This window comes from Gambusia affinis, linkage group LG12 (genome assembly GCF_019740435.1).
Source record: "Gambusia affinis linkage group LG12, SWU_Gaff_1.0, whole genome shotgun sequence".
Classification (NCBI taxonomy): Eukaryota; Metazoa; Chordata; class Actinopteri; order Cyprinodontiformes; family Poeciliidae; genus Gambusia; species Gambusia affinis.
Window position 1 is genome coordinate 26,566,525 of NC_057879.1, and position 15,832 is coordinate 26,582,356.

General features: G+C 39.4%; 3 protein-coding genes and 1 non-coding gene across 4 annotated transcripts in view; 3 read left to right on the forward strand and 1 right to left on the reverse strand.

Annotated features, from left to right (window-relative positions):
• Window positions 1–4,333, reverse strand: part of LOC122841672 (double-stranded RNA-specific editase 1-like) — a 37,373-nt gene extending 33,040 nt beyond the window's left edge. Inside the window, exon 1 of the mRNA XM_044135197.1 lies at window positions 4,225–4,333. Within this exon, the coding sequence (XP_043991132.1) occupies window positions 4,225–4,333 (109 nt within the window). The remainder of the gene's footprint in view (window positions 1–4,224) is intronic.
• trnas-cga lies at window positions 1,967–2,048 on the forward strand. The gene has a single exon. It is a non-coding gene; the product is annotated as a tRNA-Ser (tRNA).
• Window positions 4,334–8,699: 4,366 nt separating the features above from the next.
• Window positions 8,700–11,231, forward strand: LOC122841685 (tripartite motif-containing protein 16-like). The gene has a single exon (XM_044135226.1). It carries the CDS (start codon window positions 8,712–8,714, stop codon window positions 10,386–10,388), a length of 1,677 nt encoding a protein of 558 aa, XP_043991161.1. The 5' UTR covers window positions 8,700–8,711; the 3' UTR covers window positions 10,389–11,231.
• A 2,211-nt stretch (window positions 11,232–13,442) lies between these two features.
• Window positions 13,443–15,832, forward strand: part of LOC122841667 (solute carrier organic anion transporter family member 5A1-like) — a 36,005-nt gene continuing 33,615 nt past the window's right edge. Inside the window, exon 1 of the mRNA XM_044135185.1 lies at window positions 13,443–15,146. Within this exon, the coding sequence (XP_043991120.1) occupies window positions 14,249–15,146 (898 nt within the window). The 5' untranslated portion in view covers window positions 13,443–14,248. The remainder of the gene's footprint in view (window positions 15,147–15,832) is intronic.

Below are 15,832 nucleotides of genomic sequence, written 5' to 3' on the forward strand. Positions count from 1 at the left end.
TTTTGGGTCTGACAGCTGTGGATAATTTCATTTTCACACAACAATTAATGGCAAATTGTCTCATCTACCTGCAACGTGGACTGCCCTTCCTCAAGGACACAGGAATGTGGAAACCTTGTGGATTAAGACCCTTTTGCAGCATTATGTTGTTATTATAGACAGCGTCATTTAATAAATAATTTCATTTAATGAAAGTTTCATTAAATGAATGTAATTAAAACCTGTGACCTGTTCTATATTTGGTTCATTCATTCTTTCACCAGGCTATGAAATTATTGCTGCATCAAGCCATCCCTCCATTTTTCATTAGAGTAATGATCCTATATTCTGAGACAGTTCTGTTTTTTCATGGTTTCAGTCCAACTCTGTACATATTTTGTGCATGTAAGTTGAATAAAGTCACATCTTGAGTTCAAACATAGCTGACATTTGGAGCGATGCTTCATAAACAGATACAAAGGTTGGATAACGTACCAACACACCTCAGAGGAGTTGATGCGTAATGCACACAAATAATCTGAGCTTACTTACTGTTACAGGTTTTACGTGCAAATACGTGTTTGCTATCCTAATCCTTAGTGTCGATAATGAGAACATCAGCACTTGGATCTCCTTTATTCTGTTCTGCTTCGTTCGCTGTGAGCAGGGCTTGAACCTGCGCAGGGATTTCAAATCCAACGCCTCAACCTCTCGGCCATCACAGCTTCATCACACTGAAGGAATAAAATAATTCAATGAATCTTTTCTCGGCAATAAGAACAGGATGTAGGTCACTCAGAGCACATTCAGCAAAGTTTTAATGTGGCAGTTAAAAGCATTTGCGTAGATGTGTTCTTAGTTACCATGACAACCACTTTGTGTTGCATCTAATATTTTTGTAAGTAGATTTTCATTTAAAAGTTTGAGTTTTTGCCCTAATTTCTTTAATTTTGGTCCAGGATCCGTACATGGCCCCCAGACTGTCTAATGAGAGAAACTTACATTTGTTCCAGAAAACAAAGGTCACTTCTTATTAATGATTTCTAATTGTATGCTCTTATTTCTATTTAGTATAATCGATTTCTAGGTTTAAATCCGCCAGAGTTCTTCCGTTCCAAGCAATAAAAATATTGTTTTGCACAGGATTTATGACATTATGTGGAATGAGCATGAAAACCATCGTGCTAATGTTTCCAGAGAAGTGAGGGCATCGTAGCGGCCATCAGCGGAAATGTGCGTTGAAATGCCTCGAAGGTCTGAAGGCAGCAAAGGAGAGCACTTATCCAAAATACATACCATCCATGAAAATGTCCAAACGCAAACAGACGCGGAGGACAGCAGCTGTTGGCCGATAATCCTACCTCAGAGCGGGACAATCAAATCATTTCCCCGAGACGCAGCGGCCAGCAAATGGCAGCTCATTAATTTGACTTTGAAAGGCAGCAGAAGGGGATTTTTATTGCAACCCAAACACTTTTTTTCTACGTTGAAAATCTCACAATGATTTCATGTTTTTATTTGTTTTACTAATTCAATCATATCGTCACCTTGTGTCAGCTTCACGTTTTAAATCGGTTGAAATTAATTTATTTTATCATGAAATGGAAGAAATCGTCCTTTCAAGTTGTTAAAAAACAAAAAAATTGTTTTGCGTATTTATTTATTTGACTTGTGGAGTTTTTTTCTTGCTACCCTTTTTGATCAAATCATTAAATGTGAATCTTCGGCAAAACCATCTCAAATAAAACTGCTCAACTAAAATGCATAAATCAACATTAAAACACAATTTTCGTTACATTTTCGGTGACTTTTACTGTTTCATTTTTAATGTTGCCTGAAGAGATTTCAGGCAACATTGAAATCTGAGTTGTGTTTTAAAGTTGCATTTAAGTCTCTTATTTAAACCAGAAGGTTTTTGTACTGAACAGTAATGAACTCAGGTTGTTTTCATATTATTGTGTTGCGTCACTCCGCTCCAGCAGAGGGCGCTGTGATGGCCGAGTGGTTAAGGCGTTGGATTCGAAATCTGATAGGGTTTCCCTGCGCAGGTTCAAATCCTGCTCACAGCGAGTGAAGCAGAATATTATAAAAAAATATCCAGAAATTTATGATTTTTCAAAATGCAATGATGGAGTAAATAAAAGGCACAAGTGAATGTGACCTGTTTAGCATTGAGGATTTATTCCACTTTTCTGCAGAAAATTTAGTTTCACAACAGAATCTAATGGATTTCTTCACAGGCTCAGAAAAAAGCTTTCTTTCATCTGACCTGGTTTGTGATCATTATTGTAATGAAAAGATTAAGTTATAATTACACAGTTGGTGACATTTTATTTATTTTATGTGACTCTGAACGGAAAGATTTTTTAAATCCTTGTGCCAAAATAGTAATTTTCCTCAGTGAGAAAAAGATGTCATCATTTGTAAAATACCTGCTGCAAATAGAAGCATCAGCTGTTTAAAAACCACATAATTTTATGGTAATGTAATGAATCCTGGAAGGCTTTATTTAAAGGAAGCACTTAAAAAAAGTTTGATGGGTCTTTAATAATAGCGCTTAAAGCATTTAAAGTGAGAACTGGATGTGAAACTGCAGTCATGACGGAGTAATCTGCAGCTTTTAGAGGATCAACATGTGCAGAACAATGGCTGCTTCATCAAGCTGACCTGTAATTATGACTAATTCTGCTTCCAGCTTATCTCCATCAGATAATACGTTTATGCAAACAGCACACAGAAAATCCAGCATTCAGACTTTTACTTCACAGATTTAACCTCTGAACTTCTTCTGCTCATCTGTTTGAACAGTGAAATATCAGATTGTTTTCAACAATTTGCAGAATAGGTCAGGGATGAAAATTAATTATTACTTTATATTGTTCTGGTTTGTGGTGCAAACATATTCGATATTGCTTCTCTAATCTACTATTTGAAATTTCTCTCTGAGTTTGCTTAAATTTCCACCCAACAAAAAGTTTCATTAGGTTGGATTAAATCAGATAAAATGTTTAAAAACATCCCATCAGACCCAAGTTCTCATGTTTTCCTCTGACTGAGATGGTCTAACCTGCGTTTGGTTTCTGCACCTCAACCGCCAGTTCCAGTCATTCACCAGTTTATGAGCAACATGATAGAAATTTTTCTGTTTTTCTGTAAAGATCGTTGCACCGTCAAGTTTGGCATCTTGGAGCACAGCTCTGCATGCATATCTAGGTGAGGAGGAATATCGCTCAGAAATCACTTTTTTCTTTTTTTTATTGATAGCTGTGTGTTAATCATACAGTGTCTGTGAAGTCTCATGTCATTTTTCTGAGTTAACTTTTCAATAAACCCTGAAGCCAATGTGATTGATTTTTTTTTGCCTCTTCTTCCACCTTCATTTTTATAAAACAGTCGCCTGGCTTCTGTTTTAGTTAAACCTGAATGAAACCTGTTGATTTGTTTGTTAATATGAATGAAATGGACCAAAAATAGCAGCTGAAATTAAGTTTCCTGCATACCTAAACTTTAACAACAGCATGTTGACAGAGTGAAACGAGAGTTTAAGGATGCAGAAAACTGGATGGCGATGCTCAAAGTGATGTTGATATTCATCATGCTGCAGAAAAACTAACATGCTTATAAATCAGACAAAAACTGAACTGAGTCTGTCTGTAATACATTAACAACATGTGACTTTATTCACTGCAAAAACACAAAATCTTACCAAGTGTTTTTTTCTAGTGAAAAAATCTTAGTGCACTTCAAATAAGACAAAACTAACTTTGACATAAATATTCAGTAAGAGTTTGTTTTAAGTCAGTAATTGCTTAATATTGACAAAACGTTCTGGGTTCACTGGTAGATTATTTCACTTGTAATATGAGAAAAATGTGAAATAATCTGCCAATGAAACAAGAATCTTTTCATTAAGGAGATACTGACCTAAAACAAACTCCTATGTCGTTCTGAAAAGTTACTAGTAAATTAGTTTTCAAGTCTTCTAAGACATTGTCACTAGAAACTAGACCAAAAATACTTGGTAAGATTTTGTGTTTTTGCAGTGTTGGAGACCTAACAGCTTCAGCGGGAGAAACAATCCCATTGTCTGAGTTTAGCTTAGTTGACAAAAGTTTCATTTAAGTAATGAAGTTTATTGTAAACAGAGATTAATAAAAATGTTTCAAACAGACAAAGATCAGCCTGCAGAATCTCATTCTAACAGAAATCAGTTCAACTCAGTGCGAGTTTAGACTCTTGACCAACCTTTGGCTTCCCTCCTCCTCTTCCTCCTCCTCTTCCTCCCGGACCGTCTGCCCACCTCACCCTCTGGCCGCTGCATGCTCCGGCTGCAGGTCTCCTGCACCGGTGCCATCGCTTCTCCTTCTGATCGACACGGAACAAGAAAATCCTCCAAACTGTTTGGCAGAGAGGCTGACTTCTCCCCCCGCCGCTCTGCTGCTGCTGGAGGCTTTAGCAGGCAGTGACATCATCAGGAGGAGGAGGAAGAGGAGGCCACAACAGTTTTGTTGTCAAATCTAAGAGCAGAAATCCATGTCTTTGTCTTCTTTTGTTTAGTTCAAAGTTTCTGTGCTTTAAAGTTTTGTTTTGTTGCTTTGTGAGCTGCTTTCAGATGATTGAAACGTCCTTCAAGAACAAACAAGAGTAATTACTCTCTTCTCTGTTCTGTTTGTGTTTTTGATGCAGAATTTCAGCTCCTTTACCAGATTTAAGAGGGAAAGAAGAAAAACCCGACAAACATTTAGGACCATCTTCTTAGAAGCAAATATATCAACAAATCCACTGATGTCTTTTCTACACTGTTGGGCACGGTGGTGGAGGGATGGTGACTCAGGGATGTTTTTGTGTTTCCATGGATGCCTTGACATGAAATCATGGTATTTAAAACATCACAAAATATTCAAACGTTTGATGAACAAGATGAAAAATAGCCTTCCTCGTTTTCAGCAATGATTTTAATTAAACCAATTCTCTCATATTTAAAGTTCATTTTATGAATAATCTTTTTGAGTTAGGTTCCAGATATGTAGGTTTAAGATGATATAAATGTGCAACAGGTGAAATGTGGGACAGGAAAATATTTTCAACCCTTAAAACTTTTACATTTTTTATAATTTGTTGGTAATAATTTTCTAAGTTGGTGTAAAGTTTTTGAAAATACATGTAGACTATTTAGTTTTTTCACCCTGATAAATGACACAATATGTGACACCAGGCCATTTTCTCCTCTATTTGCATAATAATACGTGTTTTGCATAATCCTCTCTCCTTGTTCTCCCTCCTTCGCCTCCGATCAGAGCAGGTTGCTTAATCCCCGTCAATCATCTCCAACAAGTTGATCATCTCCGATAGAGCAACTTGTATTTGCATTTTTATTTACTTGTGTTTTTTTAAATCTTTTTAAAAAACTGATCTTCTTATCATTTTTAAATATTTCTCTAGTTACTTAATTGTTTGCTTTGTGTCACTAATTCATGAAGTTATGCAGAAGAGTCTTCACAGATGGTTCTACACATATTTTGGATCAATTTGACAAAAGAAGTCACTACTAGGAATTTATTTTATTTTATTATTTTTCATTATTATTTAGCTATTATTCATTTTTATAGTTTTTTTTCTTTTTTCCCTCATTTTTATTTTTTTACTTTTTTTATTTTAATATTTTTGCATGTTTTTTTCTTTGCAGCAGAGGCCAGGGTCGTTCTGAGTTATGGTCCTGATAACTCGGCTGTGAATCATGTAGGTAAATCCTGCAGCAGACCTTCCCGATGCGACGCCGGGGGAATCAGAGGAAGCTGGTGATAAACTCAGACGTTCTCACATATGAAGCACCTGGACGTTTCCACGGTGTGCAACCATCTCATGTAATGTGGTAAAAAAAATAATAAAAATAATAATAACATGCACTGTGTCTCCTCCTGCCGCTTCCTGACATTCAAACTCAGATAAAGTAGATAAGATCACGCAGACACAGAACAGAGGTTATTACTGCATCTGATGGGAAACACAGATTTCACAGATTGCACCGTAGTTCAGCCTGTGGCTAAAACCCTGCAGGGCTCAGGGAATGAGGTGTTGTATGAAATGAGCTCAGCGTCCCATCAAATCGCTCTTCAATGTTCTCCTCAGGCCAGACATTACGGAGCGCCGCTGTTAAAACCTTTTGCAGCCTGCAGGCCAACTTCCTGCCGCTTTGTCAAGCAGGTTTGGCTGCAAGGAGGAGAATATGAGCTGATCCCAAGTTTCTCACTGTTTGCTCTGAGTTTCCGTCCAGAGTTTTGTTTTTCAAAGACATTTTGAAGAATTTGAAGTGATTCCATCATCATTTAAAATGTTGGGTTTGTGTTTTATTCCATAGGGAAACGGGAAAGGATGAGTGTGTTTATTTATTCTCTTGGTTTCGTTCACTTACCATAACTATGCAGATGATAAAAACCAAACATGGAGAAGCAGCATCCAGCATTTGGGACAAACTTCAAGAAAACTGCAAAACTGGTGAAACACTGAGTTCCTTTAAATCAAGGCTAAAGTCCTTCAACTTAAAAGTTTTAGACTTAAAAGGGACTAAAAACCCTTAGAATTAAATAACTTTAAAATGTTTTGATTTATGGATGATTTGTTTCAGATTTAAATCAGCATTGTCTTTAAATAATAACAGAATCATTTATTAATGTATCTGATGTATATTTTGATGACATTTGACAAAATGTCATGCTTGTTGCTTGTTTCATAATTGATTATCATGTTTTTATCTTGCAAAGCACTTTGATCTTTCTTATTCTAGTTAAAATTAGAAATTAACTCATCAGCTCCAAATCTGTCTCTCTGTATTTTCCCCAGTTTTTGGTTTTATTGGTTTTAAAGTTTTAAAAACAATCTGATAAGTTTTCTGGTCTCACTGAGCATCAAATCTTTATTTTAGGCTTTGCCTTAATTTTCTTTTGGTACTCTAACCATCAACCATCGTGCATTTAATGTTACCCTTTTGAGACTTTTTGGGCTCATTAAGTTGGATATTAAAGAAATTTCCGTATTTTCTGTTTAAACACTTAAACATTTCCACCAGTCTCTTTAAGCCAGCTGCATTGTGTCTTTTTGTTTTTTGAGGCTGGAGCCCTGAAGTCAGCCACCCTTCACTGAACAGGCGTTGAGTTTAATTACGCCGTGAGAAAGTGACACCGTGATTAAGTTGATTAGATTTCATGAGTTTCTGAAAGGCGAACCGAATGGCTGATTAAGTATTTACTGTTGGTTTCCTCCCTGACAGACCGGCAGATCAAATCTCTTCTCCCTGCGGGTCACTGTGAACCGGGCGTCCGGCTGTCACTTTTAATCATGTTTACTTCAGACGACCCAACATAAAAATCCAGGGATTTATGCAAAAACCAAAACAGAAGAGCGTAAAGAAATATGATCAGCCTGGAAATACTAATACAATGACTCAATGTTAGGATTACAGGTTATTGATGATCCACCGGAAATGGCGACATCTAGTGGCGACATTGTGTCATGTTGAGATTTTCCTGGGGTTTATTTAGCAAAAATGTGAAACTTTTGAACGGAATTTCTTTTCTTTTTTTTTTTTTTTTTTTTTTTTAGCCATCTACGAGTTTCTGTAGGTCAGTTATAATCAGTGAAAATTCACAAAGTGTTTTTGTTTATTTTTATTTCGTAACTTTCAATTATGTCAAGGGTCTCCAAAGATGGTCCTTCAGGGCCGGCATCCTGCATGTTTTACTCTCTCCCTGGTTTAATACATCTGGATCAAATGATGCTTGTTAGAAGGCCTAAAAGGAACATTGACCTGGTGAGATGGTTGTTGGTGCCACCAGGGAGAGAATAAAACATGCAGGATGCCGGCCCTCCAGGACCCACTTTGGGCACCACTGAATTACCTAAATAAACCTGGTATTCCCCCAGTTTGTTACATACAGGAAATAAATAAAAACAAGCAGCAAAAAGCATCAATGTAACCCTGGAAATTTCACCTTGTAGTGAAATTTCATGTAGCAAAATCAAAAGTGAAATAGCCAAGTATCAAAGTGAGGGAAATAAATAAAGTTTGTCCTTAAATCAATGTGTAAATCTGTCTCTGAATCCCAATAGAGCATCGTTGGGTGACACATCTTGAACACATCTGATCTGGGTCTGCACAACACTGCAGATCTACGAGCAGCTACATAAAAAAGGTCTTGAGGAAAATAAACCAGCAACTAAATTTATGTTGCAACAGCTGGCAAATCTAATTTCAAAGATCTTCAGAAGGTCAAGTCAAAGATTGAAGTTTATCAGGAGTGTCTTATGTAATGCTGGAGAAGATAAAATATTTGATTTCCCTTTCAGTTATAAAGACCAGATTCTCCTTACATTTAATCGTAGTAAAGTCTGACAAAAATGTATTGGGAAACTTCAATAAGAGCTAAACATATTGTTTTAAAAATCCTCAAAATAAGGAACCAAGAATTCATATGACTCAGTAAATATTTAAACTATTGTAAATGAGGAGACAAAGGTCAGATTTAAAGTCCTGCTGTTGATTCTACAGGCTGTAAAAAGTTGATACTCCTTCTTCCTGCTCTTAAACACAAAGCTGGGAGGAACCAACATGTGCAGAGGGAGAAAGCTGATTGGCTGCAGCCTCTCTGCACTCAGACATGAGTCATAGATCAGAGCTCAACCCAGTTTCTGTTTTCAGGAAATGAAACTCACAGTTACTGTGACTGAGAGCAGAAATGGAGCAGGATCAGCCGGACCGAGAAACTTTCTCCTGTTCGATCTGCCTGGATCTACTGAAGGATCCGGTGACGATTCCCTGTGGACACAGTTACTGCATGAACTGTATTAAAAGCTTCTGGGATGAAGGTGAGCAGAAGAAGAACTATCACTGTCCTCAATGCAGAGAGAGATTCACACCGAGGCCTGTTTTAAAGAAGAGCACCATGCTAGCAGCTTTAGTGGAGCAGCTGAAGAAGACTGGACTCCAAGCTGCTCCTGCTGATCACCGCTATGCTGGACATGAAGATGTGGCCTGTGATTTCTGCACTGGAAGAAAACTGAAAGCCATCAAGTCCTGTTTATTCTGTCTGGCCTCTTACTGTGGGAAACACCTTCAGCCTCATTATGACGTGGCTCCTTTAAAGAAACACAAGCTGGTGGAGCCGTCCAAGAACCTCCAGGAGAACATCTGCTCTAAGCATGATGAGGTGATGAAGATGTTCTGCCGCACTGATCAGAAATGTATCTGTTATCTCTGCTCTGTGGATGAACATAAAGGCCACGACACAGTGTCAGCTGCAGCAGAAAGGACTGAGAGGCAGAGAGAGCTGGAGGAGAGACAAGGAAACATCCAGCAGAGAATCCAGGACAGAGAGAAAGATGTGAAGCTGCTTCAACAGGAGGTGGAGGCCATCAATCACTCTGCTGATAAAACAGTGGAGGACAGTGAGAAGATCTTCACTGAGCTGATCCGTCTCCTCCAGAAAAGAAGCTCTGATGTGAAGCAGCAGATCAGATCCCAGCAGGAAACTGAAGTGAGTCGAGTCAAAGATGTTCAGGAGAAGCTGGAGCAGGAGATCACTGAGCTGAAGAGGAAAGACGCTGAGCTGGAGCAGCTCTCACACACAGAGGATCACAACCAGTTTCTCCTCAACTACCCCTCACTGCCAGCACTCAGTGAGTCTACACACTCATCCAGCATCAACATCCGTCCTCTGAGACACTTTGAGGACGTGACAGCAGCTGTGTCAGAGCTCAGAGAGAAACTACAGGACGTCCTGAGAGACTCATGGACAAACATCTCACTGATGGTCACTGAGGTGGATGTTCTACTGTCAGAACCAGAACCAGAACCAGAACCAACAACAAGGGCTGGATTCTTAAAATATTCCTGTAAAATCACAATGGATCCAAATACAGCAAACACAAACCTGGTTTTGTCAGAGGGGAACAGGAAGGTGATACATACAGATAAACGTCAGTCTTATCCAAGTCACCCAGACAGATTCACTGACTATACTCGTATTCTGAGTAAAGAGAGTTTAACTGGACGTTGTTACTGGGAGGTGGAGTGGAGCGGTAGAGTTTCTGTAGCAGTTGCATACAAGAATATCAGCAGAGCAGGAAACTGGAATGAATGTGTATTTGGACGTAATGCCAAATCTTGGGCATTAGAGTGTCAATCAACCAGTTTTAAATTTGGTCACAACAACAACTGGACCTCCATCTCAGGTCCAGTTTCCTCCAGACTGGGAGTGTTCCTGAATCATGAAGCAGGTATTCTGTCCTTCTACAGCATCTCTAAATCCATGACTCTGATCCACAGAGTCCAGACCAGATTCACTGAGCCCCTACATGTTGGAGTTTTGTCTTGGAACTACGGAAACTTTGCTGAATTCCACAAACCCAATTAGATTTTCTCTCTTTTGTCTGATTGTTGTTTTAGATTCATTGTTCTGATGTTTCTCTTCTGTTGTTCTTTATTTTTATGGTTTAAATATTGTTCTCTATGTGATGTTTTCTTTCATTCTTGTATGAAAGAAATACAAGAATGAAATATTCCTACATGAAGCATGTCATATAGGAATATTTCTCTACATGAAAATCTAAACTTTTCTGGGCCCTAATAGTTTTGCTTATATGTTTTTATTGATTAATTTGAATGTTCTAATTTCTCTTTCTATGTTCTGCAGAACAAATGTTGTTCTTCCTTAAATCCTTAAATTTCTTCTGTTTTCTTTTTTGTGATCCAAAGAAGAACCTGAAACCAATATCAACTTTAAACTGATGCTGATCCTTGCTTTTAAATAATTTTCATTTACATCAAGAAAATAAATGTTTGTTGTTCTGTCTCTTTGATGTTCATCAATAAAACAAATTGTTTGTAGCATAACCACTATATTTGTTAATAAATACATTAAAGAGTAAGTATATTAAACTGTTTTTCAGAACAGTTTCTATTACTTCATTGTTAAAAATTATCCTAAATTTTCACTGTTTTAAAACTGATTATTTGTGCAGCATCTTGTTGTTTTTAGGTCTGGTTGGGATAACCAGATAAAAAAGGGTGGTGTGTCGGGAGACTTGACAGATGAATGTTTAAAACACGTAAAGAATCAAAGAAAAGACATAAAATGGGAATCGGAGTTCGCTGCAGTGCCACAGATTGTGAATTTAAGAACTGGATCAGAACCCAGGAAACCCCGCCTGGTGCGAGAAAACACCGAGGAGGAAGAAAGTCGCTCCCGGTGAGATCAGGACTTATTGATGAATCACACTGGATCTAAACACAGCAAACACAAACCTGGTCCTATCAGAGGGGAACAGGAAAGCTACAATGATGGATCAATCTCAGTCTTATTCTAGTCATCCAGACAGATTCACTTATTTTCATCACGTTCTGAGTAGAGAGAGTCTGACTGGACGTTGTTACTGGGAGGTGGAGTGGAGCGGGAACATACGCGTAGCAGTCGCATACAAGAACATCAGCAGAGCAGGAAGTGGGTATGAATGTTTATTTGGATGCAATGACAAATCTTGGGCTTTACATTGTAACAGTTCTGAATTTGGTCACAACAACATCTGGACCTCCATCCCAGGTCCAGTTTCCTCCAGAGTGGGAGTGTTCCTGAATCACAGAGCAGGTATTCTGTCCTTCTACAGCGTCTCTGAATCCATGACTCTGATCCACAGAGTCCAGACCAGATTCACTCGGCCGCTGCATGTTGGAGTTTTAGTTGGTAAAAAAACATCTCCAGAGCTCTGGAAACCCAAATAGACGGAATCCAGTTCAGTGAGATCAATGCAGTTTTATACTACAACAGATTTTTTTTTTACCTTTGTTGTTTTCTGTCCACACACACCCACATACACACATATAGTATATTTAAATATATATATATACTATATATGTATATATATATTAGATATATACTAGATATATATATAAAATCAGTTTAGCTTAGCTTTCTTCATAAGACAACTTGAGTTGTTTCAATGAAATGCAGAAAGTTTTCTCTTCATTATTTCAATAAATTGTGAGTTGTTTTTATCTGAAGTGCAAACACATTTCCTTTTCGTTTGATTTTCTAAATCCGTCTGTCACTGCAGTGCAGTGTGAGATAACATGTTGCACAAAACCTCTGGACCACAGAGCATCTTTTCTGTCCTGCATTCTCCTCCAGTCCAGACCAGATTCACTCAGCCGCTGCACGCTGGGATCAACATCATAGATCCAGAGGAAACGCTGCTTTGGTCGTTAAGCATAATTAGGAAGCTGATAGTCAATAAATAGTGATTTAATTAGGTTTTCTTATGAAATTAGAGCATGCTGAATACATGTAGTTTTATTTTTCTGGGATTTATTGAAAGATTTGATGTCAGTTCACACTACTGACCACTAGAGGTCACTGTCTTGTCTTTGCTTGTAAGATGTGTTTATAATCTTTTTGTAACATTTACTCATTTCCTCTTAGTAGAAAGAAAACTTTCTTTTCCACATATTGATAAAGCACATTTTTTATTTTTACGTTTTGGTCACTTTTACTTAATTTTACAAGAAATTGTATTTTTAAATCCTTTTTCAAACCTTTTAAATGAAAAAAAAAAAGAAGTTTAAAACCCCAAATGAATTTTTCTTTCCTGTGATGATTTTGCAGATAAATGAATTCAGTTTTTATTAATTTACTTTATGTTTGCAGTGGGACGTGATCAGTTTGGATTTGCTCTTCTTCAGCTATAACTGAAAATTTTAATCTGTATATCAGAAACATACACTATACATGTATAGAATATGAAAGGTGTTTTGCTTTACAAATTGAAAACATGTTGATGTTAAGTTTTTCTTTATAATCACATTATTTAATAATCACTCTGCTTTTATTTTGAAATAAAATGTTCGGATTTTCGTTTTTTCTCTGTCATACAGCAACTTGATAACCTTCAAGAGAAATATTTAAAAGGACACATTTTGTATTTGAACGATTCTTTTTAAGGATTTCACCAATAGACATTTTCTTTGATTATCATTGAAATTTTAAATAAACGTCTAAATTACATCCCGTCGTTTTCGAGGCAGGACTCAATGTTTTCAAGCTGAAGGCTCGTTGTGGATTAACTTTCAAAATAAAATGCTTGATTAAGTCATTCTAGTTTTTTTAAAGGTACAAAATATTTCTCATATACATTGTGCTTAAATAAATAACTTTATTTTAATAGGTAGAAAATACTTTTCCCATAATAGATTAGTGCTTTATTAGATAGTGCTTTATTTATTTAATTTGCTAATTTATTATTCAGAAATAAATTTCTAGATCTATTTTAAAGCTATCTAATTGTACTTTCAGCTTCATTTATTTACTTCTTTTTAGAAAAGGTAGACAGTAATTTCTCCCATTATACATTCTGCTTTATTTACATATAAATAAAAAATATAATAAATTATTTTCGTAAAAAAGTACAAATGATTGTAGGAAGTAACAGAAGTAGGAAAGTAAAAACCAAAAAAGATGAAAAAAGAGGAAAGGAGGTGATGAAGAGAAAGAATGTTGTGTATTTTAACTTATTGTTCATGTATTATTACGTAATCGTCCCTCTGGGGATAAAGACATTTTGTTTTAATTGAACTGAAGACAGATGGAAGAAGAAAGAGGAGAATAAAATGAAACTGAGAGGATCCCGTCCAAAGCTTTCTGCTTTTATTTCGAAGGGCTGATACTCTACTTCCGGGTGTCGGGGCTTTAACTTGCTTCACTTGTTTTTGAAAACAGAGCAGCTGAGCGGAGCACTGCGGATCGCTGCAGTTCTGCTCCGTCCTCTCCGGTTCCCTCACACCGACCCTCTCCTCCTCCTCCAGCCGCCGACAGCGCCTCATCCCTCCGCCTGTGGAGGAGCGCAGGAAAACCCCAGAACGATGCGCCGCGAGTGACCGCCTCTGCGGGGTTGCCCTTGACTCGGGGAGGACTTGTACGGGGCTGATGGAGGTGACATTGTGACGGAGCTGGAGCGCCGGGGATGCTGGCCGGGACCTGATCGGAGCAGCAGCAGCAGAGTCCCCGCTGAGGTTCAGGGGAGGTTGGGGGTGGAAGTAGGGAGGCCTGAGTGGTCTCCACCTCCGGATCAGATCCAGTCAGACACAAGGCAAGTGTGCATGAGCAGATAAACAAAAGCCACCCCAGGCTGGTGCGTCTGCACTGCAGATAAGCTGTAAGCTTCCTCTTCTAAACATGTCGGGCAGCTGTGGTCTCGGACTGTGAGTTTTTGGGTTGTAGAAGCGATGGCCGAACACGAGGAAGCGGAGTCTCTCAGGAAGGAGGATGAGGAACCGGCCGCCAACCTCAAATCCAAAAGTCTGCCCGTCTTAAACGAAGCAGCTCCCCAGGAGAAAACCTTACTGGACAGCTCGACCCGCATGTCCACAGCAGCCCAGGAAAGCTCCGAGTTCATCCAGCTGCCGGCCCGGACCGAGTCTTTCCAGGCCGAGTCCCCAACCAGAAGCACCTACCTACCAAAGCCCGGGAAGTCGGCTTTGAACAGACCGAGCTCCTACATGGACAACCCGGAGGTCCGGAGAAGTAAGTCCAGACTGGCTCAGATCCGCCTGCCGAGCAGGAAGTACCTGCGGCTCTTCCTGCAGGACTCGCGCTGCTTCCTGTTCTGCATGTGCTACCTGACCTTCATCCAGTCTCTCATGGTGTCCGGCTACCTAAGCAGCGTCATCACCACCATCGAGAAGCGCTACAGCCTCCGCAGCTCGGAGTCGGGCCTCCTGGTCAGCTGCTTCGACATTGGGAGCCTCGTGGTTGTGGTCTTCATCAGCTACTTTGGCGGTCGGGGTCAAAGGCCACGCTGGTTGGCTGTTGGCGGGATCTTCATCGCCGTGGGCGCCGCTCTCTTCTCCTTACCTCACTTCATCTCCCCGGCCTACCAGATCCAGGAGCTGAACTCTTCCTCGGCCAACGAGGGGCTGTGCATGAACAGCAACGCCAGCGGCAGGGACCGGGTTGACATCACTTCCTGTCCTAGGGACCAGGACGGAAACGAGCACCGCCTGTATGTGGCGCTGTTCGTCATCGCGCAGATCCTGGTGGGGATGGGGTCCACGCCCATCTACACGCTGGGTCCCACGTACCTGGATGACAACGTGAAGAAGGAGAACGCGTCACTCTACCTGGGTAAGGTTGCTTTTCGCCTGGTCGTTGCTTTCCGTCACAACTCCGCTCAAAACAAAATTCCTGCTTCCAGAACAGTCTGGCCTTTCTCCCCTTGACTCAAATTGTCTCTGGTCTCATTTTTCACCTGGCCAATCAACAACAAAAGGAGAAGTTCGGAATGATGACGTCAATTTTCTGCTGTTTTAGCAATGGCAGCGGAGGACGTAAACGAAGCTGCGTTGGTCAGACTTCCAAATATTGAATTAACATTAACACTTGCCTCATTCGGATTGGTCCTTCTCTAGCAGTGTAGAATGGAGTCAACTTCCGGTAACCTTCATTGCCATGAACTGGTGCATTTACAAAGGCCACGGGATTTAAAACTTCACCATGTCCACGGTTTCTCAGCAGCTTAGAGTCCGGACCCTCTGTACGAAGAGGTGCTGATCTTGACGTTTGCTCAGATGCGTTTTACTGGTTTTATTTAGAAGCTCAACTCCTCTAATTTGTGGAGTTTCTTTGGAGGTCAACTGTTTTACACCAGCTATCCCTCCCCAATATGGAGGCACAATGGCGTTCAAGTTCTACACACTTAGTTTAACATGATTCCCAGTCGACATTGATTTGTATCTTATTATAATCCCACACAACCTCACTGTCTGCTCACACAAATGAATCTCCTAGCTCCATGTTTAATTCCTGACAGG